We start from the raw sequence: 19,662 nt of genomic DNA on the forward strand, positions 1-19,662 counted from the left end.
GCCCGAGACAGCACTAAAAATCAAATTTCAGATTACAAAGTAATTTCGTTCGGATTAACGCAGCACGTTGGCAAGAGGTTCAACGCCCGTATTTATTTCAGTAGAGCCGTTTTCACGTGTTGTCTTTTTAAAGTCGTGTTTTTCCCTCTTTTAAAAGCAATTGTACAGATTGCTAATTGGGCTAGCCTAGCCCCGCTAGCTTGTTAGCATAGCATCTTCCTTCAAAACTGAGGCACGTTGACATTAGCCTGCTAGCCACCAGAGCTTGGGACTGTGCTAACAGCGGCGGCTAACTGTCACACAACCAACCACACACACAGCTGTCTCGTCGTCGTCGTTGAGAGAATTTGCGGTGCCAAGCTGGTCATTTTAAGACGCCGTCTTTTATGGGCTCGCCATGTCAATGAAGGCCGGTGGAAATCGCAGCAAGCCCGGCGGTGGCAACGCCGCTGGTGCCGGAGGGAGCGGCGGGGGACGACAGAATCTGGGCAGGTCGGTGCAAATTTGAGTCAGTCAATTTAGCGACGAAATACAATGACGCTTTGGCGTACTGTGATCCGTTTCCCGGACGTGTTCACATTTCGCTATCCGCGGTGTCGTTTTCAAGAGATGACATGCCCGCTTTGTGAGCGATTTTTGGGGGTGAAAGGAGTGTGAGGGCCTTGCGACGTGTTGGTCACCCGGGGAGCGACCGAGCTAGCGCGGCCTGTCCGCTCGTCCCCCATTGCACATTAATGTCACAATTTCCACATTATTCATGTGTTTTCAATCCGTTTTCCTCCCCAGGATATTTGTTTACAAACCACTCGTTAACGTCGGTTTCGCTTGCGTTAATTAGCTTCTTTTTTTCTTTTTCTTTTTTTTTGCAGCGAGTAACATCGCGTTGGCCTTGGTAACGCTAATCAGATGTACCTGACCGCACCATTTGACCGATTACTGCCGTTAACGTTCATGTCAAAGATGGCAAATTCTCATTTTTCGTTTAGATACACCAACTAGGGCGCATGGGCGTGTGTGAGGGCGAAGAAATGGTCGAGTAAGCTGTCTGTCAACCTTGACGTCGCCCCGCTCATGTGAAATAATAATGTCCTTCAAGTGTGACTTTTAAACGCGATGCCCGAATGATCAGGTGATCGCATAGCTGTCAGCGAAATGCATTCTTTTTAAGCTGGACTTCTTATTCACTCGCTCACCGGCACAGTACAGCACGCCCTGTTTGTTCACTGCGTAGCTTTCCATTGAGGCCGTCTTTTAAAAAAAAGAAAAAGAAAAAAAAAGAAAAAGTGTTACATTTAAACGCACATGACAGAGTAGGAAGCTATTTATTCAATTTGTACATCGATAGGAGATTTATACGAGCCGATAGTGGAAAAGGAAGCTATTTTCCCCCTTCAAGATGTTTAATGATATCTAATGTCTATTGATTCATACTGAAGGCGAGTGAGCGGCATGCGATTGCATACCTTGGCCACCTTCCAGCCGCTGAGCAAGGTGCATTCTAGGACATGCTCAACGAATAAGGTGCATTTTGGGAGGTGACTACAGTATAAGGAATCGGTGTAGTTCACCAAAAGAATTAGGTGCATTTGAGGACACTCGGTGAGGTATTATTCGAGGACGACACAATAAGAAGTCAGTGCATTTTACAAGAGTGTTGGTGCATTCCATGACACGCAAATTAAATAAGATATATTCTAGGCTGCGGTTATAGTAATATAGTGCATTTAATCAGAATAATAATTAGCATTTGAGGACACTTAATTAAGGTCGTGTCTTGAACTTGACTGTAAGAATACAGTGTATTTCACGTGAAGATTTTGTTGAATTTGAGGACCTGTTCAATGCATTCTAGTGTTGCTACATTGTAAGAGAAAGGTGCGTCGTGGATGTGACTATTATAATACATATTGTATTTACAGTTATTCTTAAAGTATGTTCCTATTAGGCTATGGTCACATTGCTGGTCATTTCCATCCATCCAATTATTTTATTATTTTATGTTTTTGCCATATGTGACATCTGCATCAGATTATTATTATTTTTTTCATGCAATGTGAACAGTTCAATCCGATCAAGTCCTCTGGTTGATATAAATTGTATATGTACTGTAGGGTTAAACATCCATCTATCCATATGGATAATACTGTAATGGTACTTTTTTAGGAATAAAAACAGCACATTGTACAAATGCTTAGCACATCCGCCTCACAGTTCTGAGGTTTTGCGTTCAAATTTCAGCTCAGGACTTTCTATTTTGAGTCAAGTTTGCCTGTTCTCCCTATATCTGCATTCCCCCACCCAGGGATGTTTGATACAACTTTTTTGTCACGCCAACACTAGTACAAGTACTCGACTCTTGAACAGATACCGATACCAACCAACTGATACCACTAGTACTTTAGATACATAAAATTTCTGTTGAACTAGTGACAGATTAAGAAATACCCATGCATGCCAATATAGCACTTTCCCTTAAGATTGCATGAAATTAATGCCAATTTTCTACTATCGTTTTTTTCCATTTAGTCATAAAATACATATTTTTTATAGAACAAACAATTAAATGAATTAAAATAAATAAACAAAACGAAACACAACTATCCACTCCAGTGGCGAGAAAAAGTCCCACACAAAATAAATGACTTATTTTCATGGAATACAATGAAGTGCAAAGAATTAAATTGAATCTCAGAAAATGGATGGATGGACAGATGAACGGGCTGACATCAGTGTTTCAACTAACATTTGGGAATACTTACCATCTAACCACCGTTTTAGCAACACAAGTTTGTCATCACACACAAGTTTGTCTACCATTTCAACGCGTTGTTTTTGTGTAAGAGTCTTAATAACTAAATAATAAAATGTGTTCAACACATTAAACCTTACCTGTGTTAATCTTAATTTAGATACGCGACTCAAAAAGAGTTGTGGGAAATTTGAGCTGTCGTGTTGCATTCATGTACTGCATGCTGTTACGAGAACTGATGGATTAATTGAATTTGTGTGCGCGTGTGTGGTCTACGCTGTTTTTATCGTGGTTGGTGATCTACATGTCAGCGTCCTGGAATTTTTCTCCTCTAACGGGAACACTTTGATCACTTCATTTTTGCTTGTAAAAACACAAGAGGGAACGTTTGTCATCTGTATCATCTTTATTTTACAGGGGAAGACACAGTGGTAAAGGTCCTGCAGCGGTAAGTAGCCTGTTTGAACACTTTGATTTATGCACGTTTCTGGGTACACTGCTAAGTCTCTTTGTGCAGCTATTTGAATGTAGCCCGTTTTCCTACTAATGAGTCCAACATGGTTGGGCAAAGCATGAAAACGTGATTCATCAGATTGACTATAAAATAAACAATAGAACACATAACAAAACTGTGTCATTGTGCTGCAAGATAAGTGACACATAACTGCACTTCCTGTAACTACTCTTAATAAAAGCTCCCCCCCGTGATCTCACGTTTGATCTATTAATATAATACAGTGTGAAAAGTTATATATAACGAGAAGTTGCGTGTGTTTAGAACAAATTAATGGCATTTAAATTCATTGCAGCGTGTATTTCCTCTTCAGGTTATTTTCAATGGAGTGTATGCAAACATGAGGATGGTCCACGTCTTGACATCAGTTGTGGTATGTTCACTGTCAAGATAACTCGGCAGAATTGTGTGTAACCTTGACACAGCAGTAAAGCCAGCAGTACAAGATAACATTATGTGACTCAGGATTACTGTAAATGACTTGGTCAAGCTGTAGTTTCCTCAAAATGTCCACACGGCAATAAACAAAGCCCGGGCGATTTGCTTAGGCGGCTGCTTGCTTTAACAAAACGCATTGATCAGTCATCAGGATGTTTCGCATCAGATGGTTTCTGGACATGTCTTTAGAGCGTGTGAATTGACTTTGACAATTCAGTGTGCGTACGTGAATGACTTTTCACCCAAGTGAAAACATGAATGATGATTGCAGGGGACCAAGTGTGAACTGAAGGTGAAAAATGGAGCCGTCTATGAAGGAGTGTTCAAGACTTACGGTCCAGAGGTAAGATGGCAGTCTGTTTAGTTCAGGCTCACTTCAGAGGTGATGCTGACGGTCCACTCCTTTCAGTATGCCCTTTTTTGGATAAGAGATACATGGCCCTTCATCTTCCCTTTTAGGCTGCCACTTTGCTCAGTGCAAACCCAGGGAGTACATTTTGTTGTCAACAAATTAAATGCCAAACCCAAACAATTGTAAAAGTTTCTGCTTTTTTTTTTATATATAAATAAAGAAGTTGAAAGAAAAGTCTACAACGGTGATTCTTGAAGTTGACACACTACTAAAGTGGAAATGTAGCTTAGTGTGATTTTTATTGTGTGTTTTTTCCCCAGTGTGACCTGGTGTTGGACGCAGCCCACAGGAAGAGTCCAGAACTGAGTGTGGGCCCCAAGAAAGAGGACATTGTGGAGAGCATCGTCTTCAAGGCTTGTGATGTTGTCGCTGTGTCCTTCAAAGACGTTGACCTCAACTTTGCCAGGAAAGGTATGCGACATATACTTGACTCATCAGCGTCATTCCTATACGTACTGTCAGCCTCGTCGAGAGAACCCATGAAGCATTCACAGTGTGAGAAGGCGACTTTGTCACCTTGAATTCACTCACAAATTAACAAGAGTGAGTGAGTCACTGCACACACACAACTGTATTGACCAGTGTGTATTAACTACGAAGTAGGGACTCTGTCATGTGTCTGCTCTGAGAGGCGGCTCGGTCGACGACTAATGCGACCCATCGATTGGTCCGAAGCCCTTGTGCAACGAGGGCACTCAATAAAGACTGAATGACGTCTAATTCATCTTGACCTATGCAATTCTCCTTTGAGAAATATCGACCGTGTGCCAGGCTTTTGCCTGGAAATGGACAGGTGCTACAGTGTGGAGTGTGTTGGGGGACTGATTATGATGCAATATTTCTTAAGGTGTCAAAAGTCATTGCTTACGTCATTGCTAACACCATAGATAATTTGTATTTTATGTTCCTGTATATGAAGTAGTGCCTTTACTCTTATACAAAGCATATCATAATGTGTTGTGTACGTAGACAGTTGTTCACCATTCTGTCATTCTGTCAGTCCATCTTCTGACTCTTTGTCACCTGTCTTTGCTCTCCCATGGTCTAGTTTCCTCAGACACAGGTAATATGTTTGTTTTATCCTCTCCCCTTGCTGTCCCCGCCAACTGTCTCTACTTAAAAATCAAACCTGTTGCAATCGCTCGTGCTGCTGCTCATGCCCTGTATGGTGATTCTTTCAAGATTTCTGCTGCTTCATCTTGCGGCTTAAAACTAAGAATCAAAAACAGTGGAACCTCCAAAGTCAACTGCCCTTAAGGCCATTTCCCATCACGATTAAATACCATAATTTCCGGGCTGTAGAGCACATCTGAATACGAGGATTAAGTCATACTTGCAAAATTTAAAGAAGAAAAAGATTTTCTACAATGCACTTTTTTTTTTTATGTCCCCTCTATTCGTGTAATATTCGGTTCCCCATTTGCTGGCATCGACGCCCAAAAGGTTAAGTATTATCCACGTAGTAATTTGATTGGTCGGGATTTAGTGTTTTCAGATTTGTTTTTATTTGTGTAAAGAAAGACATCTTACCATGCTAACAGTTTTGGCGGCCGCAGTCATAAATTTCACTGCTCAAAAAGCATGGTTACGGCCTGCGAGTGGATTTGTCCCAACGTGTATAGGTATAAGGGACAAGGAAACATCCGTAAATATAAACGAACGTCTTATCTGATGTCATGTTTTATATGATAATGGGTTTCCAAGATGGCGATAAATATTTTCCAAAGCAGGTTTCATCACAGCCATTTTATCACGCTGTCGCGTCAAACACACTCGGTAAACATTGGTCGGCACTTTTTTTTTGACGTCACGTGAAAAATCGGAGATTTTTGTGACGTCACGCGGCCCCAAATCAAGCTGCACCTCGCTCGCTCGCATGTTATATTCTGCAGCTGTCGTCACGCCATGATGTGAGACCAACCAACTCCTCTGAGAAATGGGACACCCTCTAACGTCGTCATAAGATAGGTGTGGTTGACACACCTTTGCGCTCGTGAACGCTCACAACTCGAACACGGGTGAAAATGTTGGCAGCGTGGCGCTCATCTGTTTTTTTTTGATGATGGTTTGTGATATGATTAGAGAATAAATTTTTGTATATTTTGTGGGCGGGTGTCAAGTACTCGTATTTTTGCTATTTACGGCAGGGCTCCGTCCTTGGTTGATGTATGTATACTCGTCAGTTACAACCAGTTTTCAATGTTACAACCTACGTAACAGTTAAAGTAAAAAAAAAAAAGGCGTTTGTTGCTGTGTTAGAATTAGTTCTCAACACTCATTTTACATAGATGTTATCATTTTTTTTCTGCAATGACCTTTTTCCATTTTTACTATCGAAATTTGAATAAGATGTGGCATTTTCAGTAGTTCGGCGAGATGACTGAAACAGTCTGGAAAACAATGTCTTTTGGGTTTGTTTATATTTGAAGCTCAATTATACACAAGTCTAACAGAGCAGTCTACAAGATAGTGGTCTCTGAGAGAGTGCGCAGTAAGAATCATGGGAAGATTCTTTATGCTGCCTGGCTAGAGTTTTTTTGGGAGGAGAAAGGGAGGGTCAGCTAGAGAGGAAAGCAAGCAGCAAGTCTGTTCCGAGCAGTTAAGGTCACTTCGATATTGCTTCATGTACGAGAAGTGAAAAGCTCATTGTTAAAGAAAATACAGGTGTCCTCAATACAGTATAAACTTATGTCAATACATGCTAAATGATTATTTTCCATAACCATGTTCAAGGTGACCAGTATCCAAGAGCAATTTGTGTTTTAACTTAAGAGGTTCCACTGTAGTTGAGCTTCATGTTGCTTTCAGCGGAAGATCAGCCAGGTTCCACCAAAAAGCATTTTTCTGTAGTAGAGACTTGCAAAAGGTTGAACATCATTGCAGGTTAGACATTTATACTCATGCCGTCATGTTTCCAGCTAGATTGAATATTTTAGTTGTAGTTTTAGTTCAACAATACAAGGCTAACATTGCAACAGTTCATAAATGAGAACAGGCCCACCTGGCGCAGCATACCAACCACTTTAATTTCCATTGAAAGCAACAGGTTTTAAACTTACTTTTAGAACATGAGAAAATTAAAAGTGTTTACTCACAATTGGATTCTAATGTCAGAATTTTCAATGAAAAACCCCCCGAATTGACTGCAGTCTTAAAGCATGCTTGCTTCGCCTCACCCCCACCCTGTGTGTGCAACTTGTGCTTCCATGATGGACAGCAATCATAAAGCATACTGCTAACTTAACTCAGACTAATTAGAGTGTCTATGTAAGTAATGTAGCTGATGTGCATTATTTTGTCCATTGGTGGTAGCTATGTTTACCATGCATATTCTTGCGTTGATATAAGTGGATCTAAAAACCTTCCTTCCTCCAAATTTTTCCTTTAACATGTTGCATTGTTCAACTGATCAGTCTAGTTTTTTTGCCCCAACAATAATGGCCGCTAATTGCAAGACTCGCACAGATTATTGGGTTACATTACAAACACCAGATCAGTAGATCTTTATTTTGGTATAGAATGATGTTACTTTTGTTAATGGTTGCAAGTAGTTGCAATTTTATTCCCTCATAGAAAAACTTGAAGGCATGTGCGCTTTGGTGCATAAGCGGTAAGCGTGCGGTTTCCCTGCCTGTTTGTGTGTCTGCAGAGCATAAAGGTGTATCCTTGCGTGTCTCAGATACCTTCACAGACTCCGCAGTGAGTAGCAGGATCAATGGCGAGCACAAAGAGAAAGATCTCGAGCCGTGGGATGGAGGAGAGACCCACAATTCTGACAGCCTCGAGTCGCTGGATACTGATGTGGTGGGGAAACAAGATGCAAAGCCACAACAAACACCCATCGAGGCATCACTTTTTCAATGTGTAGAACATAAATGGTAACCTGTTCTTTATTGTTGTAGTCAAATGGGTGGGACCCCAATGACATGTTCAAGTACAACGAGGAGAAGTACGGTGTCTTGTCTACATATGACAGCAGCCTTTCCACATATACGTAAGAATACCTTGTCAGTGTTTATGTACTTTTTAACATGACTTTTCCCTCCCTTTTAAATCGTTTTTCTGTTAATTTTTATGAAGTATTTTTTTTTGTGGAATTGGTAATTTACGTCACTTGATAGTTGAGTTTCAGCTTATATAAATGTATACAGTATGTAGAATAAACAAAGTATGCCTCAAGTAACAGTGGGCAAAAAAATGGCCACATTACATTATCAAGTCCTTGATATTTATTTATTTTTAAATTGTGTAATAAAATGTTATTTTTAATTTAATGTAATGTTTGTTTTGATTTTTAATTTCTTGCAAATAATGGAAAAATAGATAAGTTAAAGAAACACTTTTTAATTTGCTTGATAATTGGTTAATTTTGTAGATGACAAAAAAGAGAATTATTTCAATAACTTTTACACACACATTTTAACTAGAGATGAGTGTCAGTTTATACCCGACCTTATGTCATGATATCTGTACTTGCGATGGCAAGTTATTTTTATCAGGGATGCACAATAATATCGGTGGCCGATAATTATTGGCCAATTTGACGTCATACAGATAAACCGGATAATAAAGCAATTGGCCGACTTGCCGCGTTGGTCCATCTATTGTGGTTGTGGCGGAAGTTGTGCCCAACTCCTCAACCCCTCCCCTATCCTAGTGTGACATATTTGTGACGTCATAATGCGCGCAACCTTGTGTTCACAGAAGAGCAACATGGCGGTCGCTAGTGTGGGCTTTCTTTACTGTCTCTCCCCAAAATATTACCCTCGCGTTTTGTTGTTGTTGCATTGTTAAAACATGACTGTTTTGTTTTGGCAAACTCAAAATGAGCTACTGGTTGTCTTTGAAGCAGATATATCAATAAAATTCAGCTTCATGGTGCTCTGCACAATGTTTCAATGTATTTGTACATGTTAGACTTATACTAGGACTTGAAAGTATATTTGGATTCAAGTCAAGTTGGCAAACAATTATCGGCTTACTTATCGGTTATCGACATTGGCACTTTCTAAATGATAAGTTATCGGTTATTGTGCATCCCTAATTTTTATTGTATTTGTTATTTTTGTGTGTGTGTGAAATTAGCTCAAGTGTTTTTACTATTCCAGATAACTAACAAACAAGCAATGCAATAACACTGAGTCTATGTCTGTGTTCTAACCCGACCTTGCTTCCCAGTGTCCCCCTTGAGCGTGATAACTCCGAGGAGTTCCTCAAGAGGGAAGCGCGGGCCGCCCAGCTGGCCGAGGAGATTGAAGCCAGCTCCACATACAAGGCCCGCGTGGCCCTAGAGAACGACGAGCGCTCAGAGGAGGAGAAATTCACCGCGGTGGTGAGAGGGGAAAGAGAGATGCACACATTGAGCAGGTGATACTTGGTTCGCACCGTGACAGCGCCACTGGGCCGAGGCGGCAATGTATTGATTGTGTGTCTGCGTGTAGGGAGAACAAATACATTCCCCCGGGTCAGAGAAACAGGGAGGCCATGTCATGGGGGCCCGGACGTCAGAATTCCCCACGTCTGACTCCGAACTCAGCTGGGCCTTCGGCTCCTCGTGCGGGACTGCATGACTACAATCAGAGCCCAGGGGGCGACCAGAGGGTGGTGAACGGAGGTACGGATGGTCCAGCTCACACACACCTGTGATGCTTTGTGTTTGTTCCCTTACAGCCGACATTTTCAGTGGAAAATGGCCTACCCATTTTCAGGTCAGCGGTTCCCACCTGTTTCCCATCTTCCTTTAGTAATAGCAGTTTGTCATAGAAAATTAAAATGAATAAAAAAATGTTAACCCTTTAAAATGAATGATTTATTACTTTTTTTTTTTAATGCTATCATTCACAAAAACAATGCAGTAGTTTTAGAACAGTCTGACATACAAGTTTTGCCGGTACAAACGACACACAATGAACTTGTTTGCGCGAGGCGCAAGTGGCCATGCTCAATTACCGCCATACAGTTACATTTTTTCATTTAATTTATTAAAAAAATGATCACGATTATTTTTGATTGATATTTAAATTACAATTAATAAAGCGATTATTCATCAATTTCAAAGCTTTGTGTTTATTCAACTACTAAAACTCAACTACAGTCATTTCTGGACTATAAGCCGCTACTTATTTCACTTGCATTCGACCATGCGGCTAATACAAAGGTGCGGCTTATCCATCAGATCACAAAGGGGCGCAAGAGCGTCAGGCAGTAGTGATGGGCATGACAGTTCTTTTAAGTGAACTGAATCTTTAAAATCAGTTCATTAAAAATAACCGTTCAAAATATTCGTTCATCCTTTGCTGCCTTGCATCTTAGCACTCATTCTAACCGTAAATAAGCATCTCAAGCACACTTAGTGACACACAATGTGTTAATCGTTTATCTTCAATTAGTGTTTTCAAGATTGTGACAAGCCAAAATTGAAATCACGATTACATTTCGATTAATTGCCCCGCTGTAGTCGAGTCTAAGGTGACAATCGTCGACGTCAATGAATCAGTGGCATCTTCTTTGAATTGTGAATGAGTTCTTGGTGATGTTAACTGTTCATTTTCACAATAAAGAGGTTACTGATCGACAAGCGCTTTTCTTCGCTTTGTCGCCTAAGCTGACACTCCAGAATATTGTCATCTTTGTCGGAGAGCGTTTGCTGAATTCACCGACAGCCGTCTTGACATGTCAGATTGGCGTTCATAGCACTTGTGCCTTTGTCATACGAGGATGGAATTGCGTATTTTAAGTCATTTAAAGTGGACATGCTAGCTAGATCTCATTTGTAGTCAAAAATGTTGTTATGCTTGAGGCACCACAACTAGTTTGCTGCACCAATCAACCACCTGTTGCATTCAGCAAGGTGTCCGCAGTGTTAATGCCAAAACACCCGGGGACTAATTGACGTTATTGCACAGCGGTAAGGTTGACTAATGGACCAGTCAGTTCAACCCTACTGTAATTATAAATTTACTACTGCGTTAGCGTAGGTTAGTGATAGAGTACGCCACGTTCTAATTGATGTATACATTCGGTTTGGGCACAATTGTCGGTAGGTTTGTTAGATTATTTTTTGTTATTTACCTTTTTATTATCATTAGTTCTCCCTTTGTTGTGAAGGGTCTGCCATCCATTTCTTCTCACTTTAGTTACAAACCTGGTTCCTTGCCCTGTAGTGTGCCACAGCTGCAGGTCATTTTGTCTCGTAAGATTAACATTTGCCCTTATTATTTTCCGTTTTTATTTTTCAAAGCCTTGTTGCACGCGTCCTTATGTTCTCGCTGTACTCTTCTTTTCCCGTGCGAATTGCTCATCGTAGTGTATCATCCTTGATCATTTGTCCTTCCCTCTTTTAGGTTCATCCCATTGGCCCTCACCCTGTCCATCTCCTTCCTCCCGCCCCCTTCCTCGCTACCAGTCCGGCCCCTCCTCCCTGCCTCCTCGGGCCACCACGCCCACCAGGCCACCCTCCAGGCCCCCCTCTCGACCTTCCAGGCCTACCTCTCATTCATCCTTTCCCTCCCCTTCCTCCTCATCTTCCTCCTCATCTCCCTTTCCTCTCCACGGGCCCTCGTCGCCGGCCTCCACTCTGCCCAAACGCATGTCTTCAGAAGGTACCCACATCAGTGTGGCGTAGACCTGGGCAAAGGCATGAGTTGAAGGTGGATGGATTGGTCTTTCTTAACCACAGAGTGACGCTTTACATGTCCTAGAAGTTTAAAAACTGCTTTCAAAAGTAAATTTGCCCAGGTCTCGTGTGGAACAATAGTGTCAGATGACGTTAACTTCTGCAGAGTGATTTGGAACTTGTTAGCATTTTGTTATTTAGTATTTTTGAAAGTGCAAGGCACAAGCAACATGTCACCTAAATGACCCAGTAAACCAATGGGGCGGTGATCTTCTAGATGGTGTTTCATTTAAGAATAATGCACCAAAAAAAAAAAAAAGTATTCCTGGGGTGCACTTAATTGTTTATTTTATGGATGCTTCTTTCCCCATATGAATGCCTGGCACATGGGATCTGATGCATCTGTAATGTCAAATCAATGCGGCAAGCAACATTGAATTTCTGGCATCGTTTGTAAATAAGCGATTATTTCCTAAAGTTGCAAATAAAAGACTTTCTATGAGCCCCCGGAGCATGTTCCATGTCATCTATCAAATAGGGATTTGCCACTGTGACTGGTTTGTCCATTTATTTTCTGCCCCAGTTCTGTCAGTACCTTGCATTGAGGTGTCACCAGTTCATAAGCTGCTTGTTGGTCAATTCTTTTTTTTTTTCCAACACCATCTCACCGGTTCCCCCTCTCTCTTCACTTGGCTGCGGTTTCAGACGTTTGCCGTGTTTGTGTGTGGTTCAATCACTTCTCAGCTACTAACAAGCATGCTGGCACTCCCGGTGTGACCGCAGCTTGACACTTGACCTCTTCTCTCAAACGCCTTTTGTCTTCTGTCCTTGTAGGTCCGCCACGAATGTCTCCGAAATCCCAGAGGACACCCCGAGCTCACAGAGTGCCCCCCAGCAGGACCACGGGGATGCCACCAGGGGTAGATCTCATCTCTCACAATGCGCCCGGAGAAGTCCCGGTGACTCCGTCCAACAGAGGCAACTCTTCAGGAGGGACTTGGTCTTCTGTCGTTAGCGGAGGTATCAATGAATGTTGTCGCCTCAGGGTTCATTCTAGGTCGAAAAGCGTTTTCTAAGTGTTCTTTTAACAGTCTTAAATGTTTGTTTCTTGTCGCATAGAAGGTTTGTGTCTACCCGCCGGTCATAGATTGTTTTTGACACTGATTAAGCTTAGCACATAACTGAAAAATGTATTTTTCTCATCAGCTCACAGACCTCGTTCCCCGCGTCAGAACAATATGGGAGGAGCTTCCCCTTCCTCCGCTTCTCTGCCTCAGACCGGAACAGCTGCCGCGGAGTCTTTTGCCGCGCCGACGTCCGCTTCCTCCCCGACCGCTCCGAGCCCCGCCCCTAACATGGTAGCCTCTGTGTCAGGAGATGGTAAGGCCCCGAGTGAAGTAACTGTCGCAACTGCTTCATCTCGTTCTTATTAACATGTGATTGTATTACAGTTAAAGAAAGTCGTGTCCAGGAGACGAGACAAACATCCCCCAAAACCAACAAAGACGGCATGAAGGACAGTTCTTCCAGTAACAATAGACCTCTGTGTAAAGGTAGTCCAAAGTCTTGTTAGCCTTTAAACTCTGAAACTAGAACCAGTTTTTAGTTTGATGGATGACTGATATGTGATTCCCAACTATTGGAAATGATCCAATTTCAATTAATTGGTCTGAAAATGGTTGCTTGACTTTAAATAATGTATCGCTAATCTATGCAACTGGCCTATAGTAAGAGGTAGATCAATAAACTCTGGCTTAAATATTCTTTCCTCCTTACAGGTCCCCCTTCCTTGGCACCCGACCACAGGAAACAAATAGACAATTTAAAGAAATTTAGTGAAGATTTTAGGGTGAGTGTCTTATACTCAAATTGTGTTAATTCCTCATACCTCCCTAAACTCTTTGTTGGTCCTTCATTTTTCAGTTGCAGTCCAGCTCCAACCCGGATCCTGCCTTCGACCACGTGGTCAGTAAGCCTCCAAGAGACTCCGCAGACAAGCCCACCGACATCACCTCCTTGGACAAAACCTCCTCAGCGGGCCCTGAAGACCACGGCGGTGGCGGCGGCGCCACCCCATCCACGGGCGCCATCAACTCTAGTAAGCCCGGCAGCCCCGCCGCGCTGTCCCCGTCTCCTTCCGGCCCGGACCAGAAGAGGGCGGCGGGGCTGGATGTGACGTCGCAGGGGGTTCAGACAACGGCCATGTCTACTTTTGGCGGGCCCAACAAGCATGAAGAGAAGGAGGACAAGAAGGAGGCGGTGCAAGAGTGAGTGACAGTCGGAACAGTTCAATAACGCCGATGATTATATTGATCTTTTATCTGCTGCTTTCCTTCATGCAGTCAAGTAAGAAAGTCCACCTTAAACCCCAACGCCAATGAGTTCAAGCCAAGGTTCAACACGCAGGTGAGAGCGCCGCCACCGCGACATTAGACACCCAACTGTGGCCTGCTCCCCCCAAAAAATTGAACATTTCATAGGTAGGGTGTATCCATATTTTACCAATGTAGATTATTGGGTACCTTAGATCAATAAATGTTGGGGAAAATATGTAATATGTTAAAATAAAGTATTTTCACCAATTGAGATTTAAAATATATCTTTATAATATAATTAAATATAAAATAAGATTATTTAGTAGTATTAATTTCACAATATAATATTCAATAATCATTGATACAGTTTCACTTTCTTTAATTTTTTTCAAAATGACCTCTATTATAATAAATACAAAATATAATTTAGTTTTATATCTATTTGCATTTATCTGTATAAGTGAATAAAATACATACTGTATGTACATGAAATGTATTGTTTTTTTTTGGGGATGAAATATTAAATAACTTTAATATAATCAAATGATCTACAGTATTTCAATATAACATGTATTATAGTAAATTGGTATTTTATTTATAATTTATTTATATAATTCACATTGTATTAGTATACAAAATATTTTATAGTATTCAATCATTCATACATTTTCATACAAAATATTTACAATATTTCAATATAAAATGTAACACACGGTGCTGTCATAGTAAAGTCGTTTTATTTGGCGTCTATTTGAGGTGCAGCCGTTACTGACTGCGCGCCCAGTGATTAATTGTGGCCCGGGGTCTATCCGATCGGCGGCCATTATTTGAGGAAATCGATGGGAGTTTCTAACGGAATGCTTTCCCGTCCGTCCGTCTCTGTCGGCAGCCCAAACCAGCCAACACCCCGACCCCCCCGCGGCCCCAGGGCCAGCCCAGCCCCTCCATCGTGGTCCAGCAGCCCCCCACTGTTTACGGCCAGCCGGTGTGCTTCCCGCAGATGTATCCTCTCACACCAGTTAGTCCCGGAGTACAGGTGAGACGCCGTCCTTTTTCGCAGCTGAGCCGGCCGTGGCGACTTTGACATGAAAGTCCCACCGCCGTGTAAATGCAGACGTCTTTATTTATCTGGTGTTGCTTTAAGAACAACTTGGTGATCCAACATCAGACACATGTAAAGACACACATTTTTCCTTTTCTTCCCCCTGCTCCTCATCCTCTCTCTCTCTCTCTTGCTCCATTAGAAAAGCATAATATGGAAGGTTTGTGAATTTTTTCCTAAAATTTACATTTATTTTTTTATCCTTTTATTTACTTTTTTTTTGTTGTCAAAGCCCAATTAGCTCTGAGATGTTCTGCTTGCTTGTCAACTTTAACGCATTCAGATGTTGGTTTGCCAACTTCTTATTGCAATTCATCTCTTACAACTTTAATTTTCAAGCTGCTTAGGGTTTAATTTCTGCCTCAGTAATAAAAGTGCATGAGATTTACTGACAGGGAGGCGTTAAAAACACACACACAAAAAGTAGTGCATGCGAGTCCAGGTAAGAAAAAAAAAATGCTTGTCTTTTGTTTCTAAGTTAATATTTTTTTTTTAGAGATTAGGATGTCACGATTGAGTATAAAATTAAGCACATAAAGAATTCCCTCCATCTTGATTTGATTTCTTGATCCTTTCCGTGCAGTCTCCAGCGATGTACCAGGTCCAGATGCCGCACATGACTGTCAACCAGTCTAAACCATACAGACCAGGTAAAGGTGAGAACAGCCTCATTCATTTCTTATCCTCGTAGCACATCACCATCAAACGGCTCAAATAAAAACGTTGGCATGTCGGCCCCGTTGTCTTCTTTTGCTTGGCCAGTGCCCAACATGACCCAGCAGAGGTCGGACCAGCACCACCCGCCGGGCACGCCCACTCTCATGCACCAGGTCACGGCGGCGGGGCCGCCCATCATCACGCAGAGCCCGGCCTACTCGGCCCAGTACTTCACCTGCAGCCCGCAGCAGTTCCCCAGCCAGCAGCTGGTCCAGCAGATGCCACACTACCAGTCTCAGGTCTGCTTACGGCAAACATTTGCATTTTTTTTATTTTTTATTTTTATATACCTGCAATTAGGGGTGGGAATCTTTGACTGTCTCATGGTTCAATTTGATTCCGATTTTTGATTGACAATGATTTCTGCTTCAAGATATAGATGTGCAAAGAATCGTCATGATCTACTGCAGTCCAGTTTGCAAGACAGAATGACAAATGGAAATATTAAAATGTTTTTATTTATTTATTACATTTATTAAGTTTTGAAGGAAAGTGCCTTTTCCCACAAACAAAAAAAAAGTGTGTGTGGACCACAACTGCTATACATTTTATAGCTTTTATATATTCTGCCCTCCCCGAGTACAGTTTAGCAGACAGCGAACAGTCCCTCAAAAATAGTCCAATGCTGGTATCTGTTTGATCCTGTTCCGTTCTCAGTTCTCACTGACCATACAGAGAGGACGATTAAAGCAATCGTATTTATTTGCATAACTCAACACAGTACAGTACGTTATTCTTGGCTCTTACTGAACCTCCTTTAGTGTGTTCCCTCACTCTAATCAGTCCCCCAAGCAACATGAACCCAAACGAAGAATACTATTGTTACAGTATCAAGCCGTTTATTACACTCCAGTTGGGGTTAGCTTTAAATCGAAACCAACAAAATGAAGGCAATTGCACAGTGCACACGTTAAATGCAAACACACTTTGTTTAGCTTGTTTCCTGATCGCCGCTAGCTCAAGGCTAACGCACAATGGAAAGCGCCATTGACTCGCTAACGCTAATTAGCGCGCTACTCGCGGTACTTTTATCACTCAAAATACGGCTATTCATTAAAAAAAAAAAAAAACGCTCCAGTAATGTATACAGAGAAGCATCTAACATTACTCACCGGCATATGCTCTTTTTACCCTGTAAAAAAAAGAAATCTTATTGTCATAACTTGATCCTGACTTTTTTCTTCTATTCTGTAAAGTGGCTAAAACTTAACAGTGTATCAGAACGTGCGGAACCACACTGCCTCTGAGTGGCCAAATTTTGTATAACATGAACAGCGCTCTTATAAAGGCACACAAACAAGGGCAAGACAGTCCAAAATAATTTTAACAAAAATCGATTTTGGGACATTTTATATTCATTCTAAATCGTAGTAAATGAGAATAGTTTTATATATTATTATTATTATTATTATTTTTTTTTTTGCACACCCCTACTGACAATGTTGTGTTTTTCCACCTCACCCCAAATAAATCAGAATGTTGTTTGTGTTCCAGGCGCAGCACATGTTCAGTCCTGTGATGCAGGGCAGCGCCCGCATGATGGCGCCACACGGCCACGGCCAGCCCGGCCTGGTGTCTTCCTCCACCACTCAGTACCCAGAGCAGACGCACACCATGTATGGTAAGTCCCGCCCCCTCGCTGCCCCCTACAATGCACCTCGGCGGCGGCGGCGGCCGTCTCACGTCGCCCTCTGGTTGTTTCTCAGTGTCTCCTGGCCCCATGCCCCAGCAGTACCCCCACCCCAGCGCCACCTTGCACCCCCACCCGCAACACCCTCAGCCCTCCGCCACGCCCACAGGCCAAGGGCAGCAAGGGGGCCCGCCTCAGCACGGGGGCCCGCCCAACCACCCGGCCGCCAGCCCCGTGCAGCACCCGCAGCACCCTCAGGCGGCAGCGGGTGACGACATTTGCACCTCCCAAGGGTCCCTTAGCATCCGCCCGCTCGGCTAACGTGACGTTCTCCCCTCGTCTCATTTCAGCCGCCGCCGCCGCTGCGCAGGCTCTCCACCTGGCCAACCAATCCCAGCAGCCCATGTACTCTGCTTTGGCCCCCACGCCACCCTCCATGACGCCGGGGCCTAACCCGCAGTCGCCGCAGGCGTCCTTCCCGACGGCCCAGCAGACCGTCTACATCCACCCGCAGCAGGTGCAGCACGGGTACAACCCCAACCACATGGCACACGTGCAGCAAGTAAGCGCAAAGCAGTAAGATGAAGATGAATCGTCATGGAATTGGCGGCTGAAGTCTTTTGTGTGCCGCTTTGCGTCAGGCGCACATGCAGTCGGGCATGGTGCAGTCTCACCACGCGCCGCCCACCCACGCCCCCATGATGCTGATGGCCACGCAGGGCCCGCCGGGCGGCCCGCAGCCCTCCATGGCGCAGACGGCCCTCAATCACATCCCCGTCTCTTCCGCCACGCCCTTTTCCTACCTGGCGCATCCGCAAGGTAAACGGCAACCACTTTTCTTCTCCGGGTGTCGGCTGGTGTTGACTTTTGTGTGTGGTGGCTTTTGCAGTGCAGCCTCATCACCAGCAGCAGCTGTAGGAGGCAGGTAGATGGCGCCAGAGAGCGGAAGGTTTATTCATGATGAGGATGAGGAGCCCCCTCCTCCCTCCTTCTTTCATTCTTTCTCCTCCTCACCCGACATGTTTCCCCCTCAACTTCCCGTCCTCCTTCCCTCGTCCCTCAGACAAGGCAATAAGAGAATGTTAATAGGTTGACGATGCAGTGATTGATGAGTGTTTTAAGAGAAAACTAATCTGTGACCGAAGAAGAATTAAACTGGAACTTTGTCTGCACCTTGTGTCAGGGTGAGGGAAAAAAAAAAGAAAAGAAACGCAACCCATTTTCGGACAGTGTTAATGTTACTGTTGTACCGCTGATGCTGATGCTACAAGACTACAAATGTCTAACCAAACTAAAAAAACGGCCAGCGACAAGGAAAATACAACAAACATGAGTGTTTATTTATGAGAAAAAAAAAAAAAGAATAACGGTGATCACAACCCACCTCTCACCTGACCCTAATGTAACTTTTAAGTTAAAACTTTTACTTTGTAGATAATATAAATAATTTAAAAAATTAGCCAAAAAAACTACAAAATAAAAAAAAGTTTTAAAAACTGAACCGACTGCTGTGTTTCTTGGAAAATGAATCTTTTGCCACTATACAGCGATACCTTTTATTTGTATTAATACTCATTCATGACATATTTGGACTTGAAGCCCCATAAAATGACCTGTCAATTTATGTTAGTGTAAAATAACCTAAATTAATCATGTTTAAGGGGTTTATCTGCCCAAATTAAAATCATTACCTCTGTGATTTTATCTGCATTCTTGTCATGTAAAATGACCACTATCACCTTTTACCTTTTTTTTTCTTGTAAAATTGCTTTATTCTTGTAATGATTTTTCCTTCTTCCTTTTAACTCATTCACTGCCATTGACGCCTATAAACGTCAACAATTCATTTGAACTATTTCTATTAGTTTAAATTTTTTCCCCCACTTTTGTTTACAGAAGTATGAAAACCTAGACATTTCTTTTAATAATCTTTTTTTTTTAAAAGATTAAAAATTAGGGGCGTGTCAGGCGATTAAAATGAATAGCATGACCTCAATAGTTAACTCACAATTAATCACAAATTTTATATCTGTTCTAAATGTACAATAAAAAAAAATCTAGGTTTTTATACTCTTGTCAAAAGTGGAAAAAAATGTTAAACGAATAGAAATAGTTAAAATAAAATTTTGACGTCTATAGCCGTCAATGGCAGTGAATGAGTTAATGTGTA

General features: G+C 42.4%; 1 protein-coding gene across 7 annotated transcripts; it reads left to right on the plus strand.

Annotated features, from left to right (window-relative positions):
* The first annotated feature begins 209 nt into the window (after nucleotides 1-209).
* atxn2 (ataxin 2) lies at nucleotides 210-18,993 on the plus strand. Of its 7 annotated transcripts, none has more exons than XM_086075407.1 (26): nucleotides 210-492; nucleotides 3,167-3,197; nucleotides 3,577-3,636; nucleotides 3,973-4,044; nucleotides 4,374-4,524; nucleotides 5,162-5,176; nucleotides 7,763-7,917; nucleotides 8,016-8,107; nucleotides 9,292-9,480; nucleotides 9,555-9,727; nucleotides 11,457-11,714; nucleotides 12,563-12,748; nucleotides 12,935-13,108; nucleotides 13,180-13,281; nucleotides 13,507-13,577; nucleotides 13,652-13,995; nucleotides 14,071-14,134; nucleotides 14,933-15,079; nucleotides 15,288-15,305; nucleotides 15,729-15,801; nucleotides 15,908-16,101; nucleotides 17,357-17,483; nucleotides 17,569-17,760; nucleotides 17,843-18,054; nucleotides 18,134-18,311; nucleotides 18,382-18,993. In XM_086075407.1, the coding sequence occupies exons 1-26, from the start codon at nucleotides 398-400 to the stop codon at nucleotides 18,408-18,410; spliced, it is 3,402 nt and encodes a 1,133-aa protein (XP_085931533.1). In that variant the 5' UTR covers nucleotides 210-397; the 3' UTR covers nucleotides 18,411-18,993. The 7 variants fall into 7 exon arrangements, with proteins under 7 accessions (XP_085931533.1, XP_085931534.1, XP_085931538.1 ...); XM_086075408.1 differs by having other exon boundaries at nucleotides 15,729-15,795; XM_086075412.1 differs by lacking the exon at nucleotides 17,569-17,760.
* Nucleotides 18,994-19,662: the final 669 nt, after the last annotated feature.

Source organism: Leptonotus elevatus, chromosome 5 (assembly GCF_054856555.1).
Source record: "Leptonotus elevatus isolate MCC_2025b chromosome 5, RoL_Lele_1.0, whole genome shotgun sequence".
Lineage (NCBI taxonomy): Eukaryota > Metazoa > Chordata > Actinopteri > Syngnathiformes > Syngnathidae > Leptonotus > Leptonotus elevatus.